Source organism: Sitophilus oryzae, unplaced genomic scaffold (assembly GCF_002938485.1).
Source record: "Sitophilus oryzae breed Bouriz unplaced genomic scaffold, Soryzae_2.0 scaffold_1508_pilon_pilon, whole genome shotgun sequence".
Lineage (NCBI taxonomy): Eukaryota > Metazoa > Arthropoda > Insecta > Coleoptera > Curculionidae > Sitophilus > Sitophilus oryzae.
Genome location: NW_022146179.1, coordinates 1,912,910 through 1,925,316, shown reverse-complemented (window position 1 = coordinate 1,925,316; position 12,407 = coordinate 1,912,910). Strand labels below are relative to the sequence as shown.

General features: G+C 28.9%; 2 protein-coding genes across 2 annotated transcripts; both read left to right on the top strand.

The window, feature by feature from the left end:
• The first annotated feature begins 400 nt into the window (after positions 1–400).
• LOC115878384 (zinc finger protein 330 homolog) lies at positions 401–1,950 on the top strand. The gene is made up of 7 exons (XM_030894866.1): positions 401–693; positions 745–895; positions 966–1,126; positions 1,179–1,249; positions 1,311–1,475; positions 1,534–1,689; positions 1,747–1,950. Exons 1-7 carry the CDS (start codon positions 554–556, stop codon positions 1,824–1,826), a joined length of 924 nt encoding a protein of 307 aa, XP_030750726.1. The 5' UTR covers positions 401–553; the 3' UTR covers positions 1,827–1,950.
• Positions 1,951–4,465: 2,515 nt separating this feature from the next.
• On the top strand, positions 4,466–6,543 carry LOC115878383 (NADH dehydrogenase [ubiquinone] 1 subunit C2). Its single transcript, XM_030894865.1, has 3 exons — positions 4,466–4,684; positions 5,193–5,336; positions 6,193–6,543. Exons 1-3 carry the CDS (start codon positions 4,513–4,515, stop codon positions 6,240–6,242), a joined length of 366 nt encoding a protein of 121 aa, XP_030750725.1. The 5' UTR covers positions 4,466–4,512; the 3' UTR covers positions 6,243–6,543.
• Positions 6,544–12,407: the final 5,864 nt, after the last annotated feature.

Here is a 12,407-nt window from a genome sequence, read left to right as displayed (position 1 = left end):
CTGTTACGTAATAAAATAATTTATCGATTTGAGCAGATTGAATAATTACAAAGATAATTAAATCATATATTCCTGGACTTTAATTATAAAAACTTATATATGATCTAGAGTTTTTCAAAATTAATAATGCCTTTTATACCTTTTTTGCTTCTTGGTTATGCATATTGGTAATATTGGTATATCTGCATATTTTAATGATCCGATCAGTTATACATATTTTAATTAATTAGTGTTTAAATTTTTTGGACAAAAACATTTGGACAGTCATGCCGGCAGCCGGATTCGAACCAGCAATCCTGTTGCTTATGGTGTGTAGTAGTGTAGTCCTTAGTGTAGTAGACCATCTAAACGTCTCTGATCCATTTTGCCCATAGACTTATTCTAAGAAGAATGTGTCGAGGTGTCAATGTGTCAAGTTAACATGAAGTTAACCTCTTCAAATTTTTTATTTTCTGCCAATGTGTCTTTAAAATTGCTTTAAAATCAGAAGTCCTGTTGGGTTAGAGGTCTTTGGTCCTGATAAAGTCGAAAGAGGGATAATTTGCTTTATAAAATGCCCAAAAAGAAAACGGGACAACGAAAAAAGGCTGAAAAGCAAAGGCTCAGACAGAAAGAAATAAGAACTGCAAAGGAGAATGTACAGCTCGCTCAGCACCCTTGCAATTCTGCGATGGAATGCGAAAAATGTCACAGGTTTATTAAATCGTTGTATCTTAAGAGCTTTATTTGATTACTAAATTTTAGAAAACAAAAATCTAGAGCCTTCTGCTACTTCTGCCAAAGCGTACAAAGATTACCAGTGTGTGCCCAATGTGGTAAAATGAAATGTATGTTAAAAACTGGGGATTGTGTAATAAAACATGCAGGAATATACACGACCGGAATGAACATGGTGGTGAGTAAAAATACCATTTTTGTAATATAAGTGTTTATGTGATATATATACTGATATCTACTTATTATAGGGAGCAATATGCGATTTTTGTGAAGCGTGGGTGTGTCACGGTAGAAAGTGTCTTCAAACACATGCTTGCACATGTCCTCTTCAAGATGCAACATGTATAGAATGTGAACGAGGTGTTTGGGATCATGGAGGCAGACTTTTTAAATGTTCATTTTGTGACGGGTAAATTTCATATAGAAAAACATATCAATTGTGTAATCTTATTGCTTTACAGATTTTTGTGTGAAGATGATCAATTTGAACATCAAGCTTCCTGTCAAGTACTCGAGTCTGAGAATTATAAATGTAAATTATTTATTACTATTAACTTAAATATACATTTTTTACTATTCTTTTCTTATAATAGGTCAGTCTTGTAATAAACTAGGCCAGTACTCTTGTTTGAGATGTAAAGTGTGCTACTGTGAAGATCATGTTAGAAGAAAAGGCTTTAAATATGAAAAGAACAAGGCTATTCCTTGTCCTAAATGTAGTTATGAAACATCCCAAACTAAGGATCTTAGCATGTCTAGTAAGTATTTTTTTATCACAAAATATATTTACTGTTTTTACAAATTACCTTAATTTAGCAAGAAGTCATAAATTTGGAAGACAAGGACAAGCAACGTATAATGACTATGAAGATGATGACAATACATATGATCATGATACAGGCGAAGCTGATACTAGTTATAACTATGACGAATCATATTCAAATGATGATACTGATTCTGATGAAGATGAAAGTAAAAATTGTGTTATATATTAACTGTTCTTTTGAAACAAAAGTGTTTTTTCTTTAGGTGAAAGTGAAGAAGATGGCTCTGATGATAGTCCAAACGAAGATTACACTGAAAATGATGTCAGTACGAAAACAAAGTAAATGGGTATTTTAAAAATTTATATTGTATACATTATTTTGATGCTACCTTAGTTTTTTTTTAGAAAAATTGAGATGTATGTGAATGTAAGATGATATAATTAATATACATAATAAAACCTCTGAATAAAAAGAAGTTTAATTATAATAAATTCAAATTTTCTAGTATTGCAAAGTTTATAAAATTATATAATTTAAAATATGTTGTATATAATAATAGATATAATACATTAATTGTATTATCAAATATAATCAAGAGGTAACAAGAGATTTCAAAACGGCTTTATTTCTTTGAAGCGTAAATAAAATAAGAATAAAATAAGAAATAAGGAATTCTTATTTGTGTGCGTTCATACAGTCAGATAAAATAAAATAAGAAATATATATTTGCTCATGCGCAGTACGATGAGGCTGGATAAAAGTTAACTTTTACGATTGTTTATAGTAATTTTACTATTTATAGTATATTTATTTATTCGTTGCCGGTAAAGGTGTGGATCCGGTGGCTGACCTTGAAGCCCATATTTGCTGCTTTTGATCATCGATACTACGCAAGCGCACATCTTCGATGTTGCCAAATTGCAGTTTATTTTCGAATTATTTGCAGTTGAAATTTTTTTTTTGCGTGTTAATCAATAATAATACAAATTCTATAATTAATTTTATAATTTCAGATTTATCTTGATATCGAAAATTAAGGTAAGAAGGATAATGAAGATTGTGAAATGAAAGTATTATAATATATAAAATTGTAATAATAATAACATTTATTTATATGTTTACATTAGATTTAAAATTTATCATTTACCGATTTTTTCTTAATGGTTTTAAACTTATTAGAATTATTTTATTTCTTTCAAGTTATTTAATTTCTACTTATTTACAGGCAACAATATTTTTGATTATATATGTATTGATGTTTTGAAGTACTACCATGACGGGTCTTATTATAGAACAATAAACGTCAATCGGAGATAGAGGTAACATTTTACCTATTATATAATGTTACTAATATAATATACTTTGATTATAATTAATGTTTGTATCATAATTTCTTAAAAATATCAAGCATAGATATCAAGTTAGTGGATTTTATCGAAGAGTGTGTTGATAAGACTAAAATAAGCTTTATGTTTTATCTTTTTCTCTTTAGAAGGGAGATGGTTTGTATCGTAAAATACATTACAGTATTTAATATCGTGTACTTTGTTATTCTTTTCTTAATTTACTGTAATTTCTTGTTTCCTATAATGCCAAATCTTGACAATATGGTGAAGGTTGAGTTTTGATCTTATTAGTTTTATAAGAATAATAATAATAATAGAAATACAAGACTAAATTAAGACTTAGTTTGTGATTTATATTAAGATCTTTCTTATAATATTTGTTATGTCTTCATCTTAATACTATATTATGCTTGGTCTGGAAAATAAATGTTAAAATATCTTAATTTTGCATATCCTATTCATCCTTCCATTAGGAAAAATATGGTTTATAAATCATATATGCTAAGAAAATCACATAAATTAGGTGTAAGAATAGAGAAATCTTAATGTAGCAGAAAAATTAATGCAATATATGTATAAGCAGAATTAAACAAGGTAACTGTTAATGTTGCTGAAGCTGATTCTACAATTTTAATTACGGAGGCTAAAAGGCCTTCTAAGGCCTCCGTAGTTTTGATGGAATGTTAAAAAAAATCTATTATGAACATGACATGGAGCTACAGCATTTAAAAATTAAAAAAAAAAGAAAAAATTTGGAATTTTTAATAAAGCACTTTTTAAACGTAGCATAATAATCTAGATAGGAATCTAGAGTTTTATTTCTATATAATTTTATTGACTGAAAATACATAATAATAAGCGTTCACGTGTTGTGCGAAATATTAAAATAATATACCGCGTACTATCATTGAAAAAAAAAATAGCGTCAGCAATGACTATGAAATGAAGATCGCTGTCATTTTATGGAAATATCCTCAATCGTCATTTCCCAGACAACTGGACGCCGTTTTTTCGATCATACGGTATATATTGACAAAAAAACACTGAAAAGCACATATTTGTTTTCAACTGAAAATAATTCCAAAATAACTCACAATCTGGCAACATCGAAGATGTGCGCATGCGTAGTGTCTGTGACTATATGCAGCAAAAACTCGTTTCAAGGTCAGCCACCGGATCCACACCATTACCTCGTTGCCTACTATATTATACATTTTACTTATGTGAAATTATAAAATAAATTAAATCCAAACTGAAAATATTTGTAGGTTAGAATTAAGCGTGCGCAAAGCCGTTTTCACATAAAATAAAACAAGAAGTTAAAAGATAAAGACTTCTTATTTTATTTGGCTGTATGAACGCATGTACGGTATCCCATATAACCAACTTTCTTATTTTATTTTATTTTATTCTTATTTTATTTTATTTGGCTGTATGAACCTTGTATGAACCCACCATAAAAAACTATTTTTAACGTTAGGTTTCTACACACCCATCCCTGTCTAATTTAAAAGGAGGAGGGGTTTTGGTCATATTAGGCTATTAATATCTAAAAGAGAAGAATAAACATCAACCGCTCGGATAGCTCTAGCAGCTGTAGCCATTAAATCAATATTACTTAATTACAAATAGAAGATTATAGATTTTAACCTCATTCCGAATGTGTTATTAAAATTGGAAAAATGGCTGGAACAGGTCCGCAAGTTGCATTATCTCCACTAGAATTACTAAATAAGCGCCCCACTACAGAACGTCCGCTTATTTCTCAATATCTTCACCCCGCTGTAGCTGCAATTGTATCATTGATTGGTATGGCAGTGGCTAATAAGTTTTCTCCAAGACCAGTTTTGAGCGGTAGGTATTTCATTTCAATTTAATTATGTAATCTATATAGTTACAAATATTTATATTTTTACTAAATTTACCATTCGAGAAACTAATTATTTTTTGTAGTATCCTAACCGAATATATTCTATATATTTTTGACTATATGTACCTTTTTGACTATATATAAATAAGAGTTGAATTTTATATTTAGTAAAATAATTTGACAACTATAAAAATAAACATTGCCTTTAAACTGTTTAGATTACCAAACCTTGTATTTTTCGTTATTTTTAATAGTAAAAATGTATAATATATGTTTAAATGTTTCTGAAACCTTTATAAGAAATGAAATATATTTAAAATAAAAATTTAAAACGGGAAAATTTTTAACAACATTAAAATATCTACTTTACAGGAAATAATATTAGAACTTCTTCAATTATCAGGGTCTTAATTTTTGATTGTGTATTTAGTCATAATTCACAGTATTCTCTAGTCTGAATAGACATTTTGAAATATCTGATATTTTTTTTAGGAATACATAGATATGCTTTTGCTGGTGTAGGCGGTTTTTTTGTTGGTAAAGTACTGGATGACTGGAGAGAGAGCTATTTGGCAGAAAGAGATGCCATACTACGTCATTATGTAGAGTTGCATCCTGAAGATTTCCCACCTTTTGGTAATATTCTTATAAACAAAAGCATTTCTGATAATATAAAATATAATGCTATATTATGGGGGTGAAGAGGACCTTGGTTAAACTGAATCTCACTAAATCTCATGTGGGGGAGAGAGGGGGTTGGACAAATATATATAATAACGTATTTTTTTGGACAAAAAAATAGTGTAAAAAAGGAGAAAATCAGATTTATAGTAAAACACTATTCTAGAGTAAAATATGCCAAAATCTGAAACAAGTCTCCTATATATTAAAATCTGAATTATATTCAATAACTATTTAATTTCTTTCACTGTGATTTTAGATTATTTATTTATTTATTTCTAAATAAATAAATAAATAATGATAATAAATAATAATAATTATGATCTAAGCAATCTCAAATTCTAGTCTTAATAAAATAATAAAGCAAATTTTGTGGTTTTTAAATATATCCAAAACACTTATACTCAAAATACATATTATGAAGTCTCACGTGAGGTTAGTGAAGGGGGACTCACTAGGGGGTGTCAAAAAGTCTCAAAGAGCCTCTCCTTTCGTGAATTATAACTCATCCCCATCCTAGGGTTCCCAACCCTCCCGGTTTGGCCGGGATTAACCAGGAATCAGGAAGTTTGTCCCGGTGAAAGTTTTGCCTTGGCCGGGACCTAATGTTATGTTTTATGTTTAAAAATTAAAAAAGTGTGTACTACACACATAATATATTTTAATTTCTAATATTTAATGTTTTGTTTCAATTATTTAAAAGCTTAAAAATAATTGTCCCGGAATCGCCGGTGTTCAAGTTGGGAACCCTACCCCATTCCCCTAGCCCCTAGGATATATGTACATGTATATAAAACTATTTTTTTTTCAGAGCGAAAAAAATTCAAAGATGTTTTAGAACCATGGACCCCTATCCGTTAATGTATGTTCCATGTGCAACAACTTTAAAATAATATAAAATAGCGTTTTAGAATATATAAGTAGTTTATTGTTGGCCTGGTTGTAAATAAAATTACCTTAATATGGTTTCTGGAATTAAAACAAACTCTATAAATATGTTTTTAATTTTTATTTGTGGGCTTAAAAGTAGAGACTGAGTAAAATTTCTAAAGGTATACACTGTGTAAATAATTTAAAATAATTTTGTCAATTTTGTACATTCATTATTTGTAATGAGGACAACTCATTTAAGTTAACAATCAATAAACACATTTTAACTGTATATTTAATCCTTTAGATAGGTGTATACATAACAATTAACAAAATGTTGCATTATCTGCATTTTCAAACATAATGCTCAAAAGGAAAATCGTAAATGATTAATAGGTATTTACAAACTGCCGATTAGATTTAGTACAGCAAATTTACTAGGGGTGTAACATTAATTTTATTTTAGTATTATGGCTATGTAATTGACACTTAAAATGCATACAAAGCAACAAGTTAAAAGTCCTCTTGTTTAAATAACCTTTTCCTTAACAAACAAATGGAAGAAGTCTGCATATTCAATACATCTTATTTATAAAAATACTTGTTATTTTCTAACAACTAGAACATACAATAAATACATTAGTCACCCTTTATTCATCACAGACTACAATAACTTTTATAAATTATTAAAATCTAATGTTAAAATACTTTGATTTAAAGAAAAACAGTTTACGTGGAAAAAATACATTTTATAAAATTGGTACAGTAAAAAAAGTAACTGGAAATACAAAATGTAAAATACTGAAAGCTTACTATTCATTTCCAATTTAAAAATAAATTAAGGAAACGTTTTTTGCAAGGAAAACTCAAAAAAATGTATATAAAAAACTTCTCTTGTTATAATATGATGTAATTATTAGCAAAATATAAACACAATTCACTACAATACCCCAAAATGTTTTACATTTGGTTTTACGTTTTACCAAACCAAACATTGGACGCGCGTCTCGTTAACAAGTTAGCATCATCAGCAGATGATTAAAACTCATTCAATCATCTGCTGATGATGCTAACAAGGCGCGTCCAATGTTGAAAAGTAAAACGTTTTGGGGTATTGTAGTGAATTAGTGTTTTTTTTTTATTTTGCTGTTGCAACACCAAAGGTTCCAAACCCCAACTGTAATGTTGTTGTAGATTAATTAATCACATAAAAATAAGATTTAAATTGTATATCAACATAGGTGCGATTCTGCTTTGTTTCGTAGTTACAAGAGGTTAAAATTTTAATTTTTTTATAATTTCCTTGCAAGTGCCTTTAGCGATGCGAATGAAATTTTGACGGTAAAAGACTATAAGTGCGACATATTTTAATATCGAAATTGTCGACTGATTCACCAGGGACGTGCATATGGGTTATCACTGGAATATATTTCTAAAAAAAAACATATGGGACACTGACTTTTATTTTCTCTTGTTAGCAAAATTGTTTAGGCCGTTTATTTCGATCTCCTTGATGAGATAAACACAATTTTATTAATCACAATTTATAAAATAAAAAGAAAATTAATTATTTATTTAATATAATTTATTATTAAATTTTATTAAAATTTATAACACCGATGTTTAGTGCTACCTACAGCTAATTTCAATAATAATTTTTCATATTTTTTGATGAGGAATTAATGAGTATCTATTTAACACTTTGGCCAGTTAATGATATTGCAAAATTTAATCTTTGCTATTAGATTTAGACTAATTAACAAAAACCTCACCAAGGAGATCGAAATCGACAAAATATCAAGAGCCAACTTTTAATCGGCATTCTCTTTTTTTCTCAGGTAAGATTTCGACAGACGATGACAGAAGAAAAGCAGATGACGTCCCATGCCAATCCATTTATTTTACTAAAAAAAGTTTCTAATAATTTTTAAGTTAACTATGGGTGGGTTTAAATATAAATCCGTCATTCGTCGTGTCTTGTTGTTTTTAACCAGTTTTATTGGTTTATTTAAAAAATGACAGATCGTATTTCAATTTTATTGGTTTGACGGAACGATGAACGACAAACAGACGCCGATGCGTATGAACTCGCCTTTAGATTTTTGTCATTTTTGACGCTTGTCAAAGTCTTGCCAAATTATAGGTTATAATTTTGTGTCAACTTTTGTCAAATACCCTGCGTTTTGGAAGATGATGCATTTTGATTCGTATTATTACGTGTTTTGTGTTTTTTGAAGTCAAGTGGAGGAGAAATCGAGTGAAAATTAACAGTAGACCCAGGGCACAGTTTATGGTTAATAGCGAGTATTTTTCCTTACCCAGGCAGGAAGTCTTATACACCAATGAAGTTACCATCGATAAAGTTTGTATACCATCTCGTCGTAGATAAGTGCATCTCGTATATGGTAGAAGGATCATACTAAACACATACTAAAAACTGGAGTAGCTGTAAAATATCGACATCACACGATAGGTGATGTCGATATGAATGAATTTTAGTACTGCAGAAAAATAATGCCAAAAGGTACTGGTTTAAAAAAATTAAGATTAAAGTTAATTAACCAACCTTTAAGGTATAAAATTTGGTAAGTGTTATTATTAATAAAATAGTTTGTTTTATTTATATTGTTTTCTTTATTCCTGTCGAATATTACAAATTTGTATATGTAGATAAGTTATATTGATAAATATAATCATAAATGCGGGAAGTTTCATGAAGCTTCAAAGTAAGAAATAGTTCTTTTTATATTTTTAGGTATGTGGTGTCTTATTCTTGTTTGTTTTGTATTATCACATACAGTTTTTTGTTAAATAAAATAACTCGATTACATTTTTTCAGTTTTATACAGTTTTTTCACAATATTTTGAAGTAATCTCTTGTCAGTCAAATTTTAAATTTATTAATTTCCTGCTATGCGTTTCAGTTCTACCAACTTATTTCTTTGTAAAATAAAATAAACTACTTTGAAATTAAAATGACAGACACAACTATCACTGTTAAGGATCTTGTCGTTGGACAGACTATACACAGTTTTGCTAACAAGAGAAATAAGTCAGTGGCGCACACATTTTTATTAGAAAAATATTCCAGTGATAACCCATATGCACATCCTTGGTGAATATGTCGACACTTTTAGCATTAAAATATGTCGCACTTATAATAACTTTTACCCTCAAAATTTCATTTGAATCATCTAAAAGTACAGAAAATTATAAATCGAAAAAAAATTAAGACTTTCGCCCAAAAAAACAGGCAATTTGGTAAAATTTTCTGCAATAATTTTGAATAATTTCTATTTCAAAAAATAAAAGAATTATATATTTCAAATTGAAAATGTAGAAAGCATTTTTTTAAATGGCACACAAACTTAGAATTCTGACAGTAAAAAACACTTGATAATAGCTCAGGGGGATCAATGTGTTTATATATTAAATACAAGCAAAATTCTAAATAGTACACTAAACCATATAATTACTTTAACTGTGTAACAGATTTTAAATTTATTTTCCCAATATTATTGTACCACTTCACAATTACATTCTTTTTTATACAATAAATATTAATACCAAATATATAAAAATAAAATTAGTTTTTTCTCTATTAAATTTAATTGTAACACTAGTAGGTTATAAGTAAATCTTACGAGATTAATTTGAAGGGATTACTTAATCTCTAAATACCTAAATGCTATTTTGTTAACACACGAGAAATTCATAGTAAAATTACGAAATCTGCTAATAAAATATGTCAGAAGGTAGCGATTTTTCTATGAATTACCCTGTATTACGGATTAATTATAAACTATTTTAAGAGGTATTTACGTAAAGATTACCCACAATAAAACCGTGTATAAGCGATATTACAATGTCTATTTTGATTCTAGTCTTCTATAATGAGATTGCACTAAAAAGGGGAAGTGCTATAAAAATGTCCGACTTTAAATTAACATCACAATTATTTTCTTGCAGATCTCGTGTTTGATATTATGACGAACTAGGCAAATATACGTAGCACTGTTTCGGTTATATTAAAACAAATAAGCAACTTAATTTTACTTACTTCATTCAAAACCTCACAATTAGTGGTTTCAATTAGCGTAGAAGTTAGTTCACCTATTTTTAATGTAAGCATTCAGAACGTCATAATTAGTGGTAGTAATTATCAATTAGTCGAAAATGTTAACAAACTTTTGACTTTTCCATTTATTATACTTCTAAATTTGCGAGGAATGTCATTTTGGCTTTTGATTATCATGCGTCAAGAAAAATTTTGGTTAGAAATCAAAAGTTTATTGTTTTATACTTTGAATAAGAAGACTAAGAAAGGAGCATATCAAAAATGTTAGGTCCACCGCGATTGGACTCAAATATGGCCGACTTAAATTCCGGTTTATCACTGCCGTTCTAATTTTATTTCAAAAATGTAAAACTATAATGTAGGGTAGACGTGGGGTAGACTCAATATTTTTTTTATTTTACGTTGTGAATAAATGTTGGTAGCAGCGGAAGTAGTTAATAAGACGTAATTTACCTGATTAACTATGTGTAGTTTTTCTTTAAAAACTACGTCTTTTCCCGTTCATTAACTACATGAAAACTACGTTAATAAACTATGTATTGATATTATGAATAATTTTCCTTTATATGAGGTGTAATAGAGATAATATGATGTAAATATTATATTTAAAGCCACATTTCTTCTGTTTTCTTAAATACATTATGTGTTTTTAAAGCTTCAACTTATTATAACCTCACCTCAAACCTTTGATATTTGCTTTGAATAAGAAGACTAAGGAAGGAGCATAATGCTATCCATGTATTCATGCATGGTGCGCGGAAAAAGCACTCTAGGGTGGGGATCCTTGACAGTTCTGTTTGACGATTCATTTGACACATTTGAATTTGATTTGAAATTTTGTGGATTTGTCAGTCTTTACGGAGCTTATTTTATGTTATTTATTATTTATTCTGCTTCTGATAGTTGTATAAAGGTAGTAAATCTAGATGGAAATTGTGGCAGAACTTAAATTAACAGTGACTATCGCGATTTATCGAAAAAGACTCTAAAATAGTTGGTTGTGTAGCGTGCGGTAGATCTCGGCAAAAATCGAGTTAAATAATGGAACAACTTTTCGCTAGTAAGTGACTATATAATATACATACTTGTAGTAAACCGATCATTTATGAAATTCACTTAAATTAACTAAATTATATATTTTTCTTGCATTTTAGCTTTTATTTATTACTTGTCAAAGATTAGATGTCAAAGAATTTAGATACGTTAATTTGACTTACCTGCTTCAGTAGCGTATCGGATGTTTATGTTAATAAATGCTTATTATAACTTATCTATTTTTATTAGAATTATATACATTTATAACAATTTTAATAACTACCAACATTTATTCACAACGTAAAATAAAACAACAAATTATTGAGTCTACCCCACGTCTACCCCACATAATAGTTTTACATTTTTTTAAATAAAATTAGAACGACACTGATAAACCGGAATTTAAGTCGGCCATATTTGAGGCCCATCGCGGTGTACCTAAGATTTTTGATATGCTCCTTCCTTAAGCCGGAGTCTCATGCATCCGAAATCCGATGATACGACATCCGAAATTTGAAGTTATCGTGTGAAATAAAAAAAGCCTGTCACATACATCCGAAAGTTCGTTCCGAAATTTGACAGTTTTAACATTTTTCTGCTGCGCTGAATAGAGATTCATGTCATGTTTTATTGGAGAAACACTTATAAAAATAACTTCCTCGCCAAATATCCCGAAATTGCCCACTTCCCACTAAACTTGTTTTTAAAAACAAATGTTTTCAAAAAAAGTGAGGTTAAAAAACACACGATATCGTACAAAAGTTAAACAAAATTTAACTTTATACGACGTCGGATGATCAGTTAAAATTATCGGATAAAAATTGTTGTCAAAATATTTCGACCAATAGGAGCACCGTCGGATCGTCGTGTCATCGGATTTCGGATGCATGAGACTCCGGCTTTAGTCTTCTTATTCAAAGGATATTTGAAAGTTACATACATAGGTTACATAAACTACACCCTCTACATAAACTACATTAACTACATGTAATGTAGTTTATGTAGTTTTTAAAAGTAACATGTAGTTTTCCGAACCCTGGTTG

Bases quoted from the DNA above. Each gene is read 5' to 3' on its own strand.
- LOC115878384 (XM_030894866.1), top strand. From the start codon at position 554: ATGCCCAAAAAGAAAACGGGACAACGAAAAAAGGCTGAAAAGCAAAGG. The intron at 1,127-1,178 runs GTAAATTTCATA...ATTGCTTTACAG, and splicing joins AAATGTTCATTTTGTGACGG to ATTTTTGTGTGAAGATGATC. The intron at 1,476-1,533 runs GTAAGTATTTTT...ACCTTAATTTAG, and splicing joins TAAGGATCTTAGCATGTCTA to CAAGAAGTCATAAATTTGGA.
- LOC115878383 (XM_030894865.1), top strand. From the start codon at position 4,513: ATGGCTGGAACAGGTCCGCAAGTTGCATTATCTCCACTAGAATTACTA. The intron at 4,685-5,192 runs GTAGGTATTTCA...TATTTTTTTTAG, and splicing joins TCCAAGACCAGTTTTGAGCG to GAATACATAGATATGCTTTT. The intron at 5,337-6,192 runs GTAATATTCTTA...TTTTTTTTTCAG, and splicing joins TGAAGATTTCCCACCTTTTG to AGCGAAAAAAATTCAAAGAT.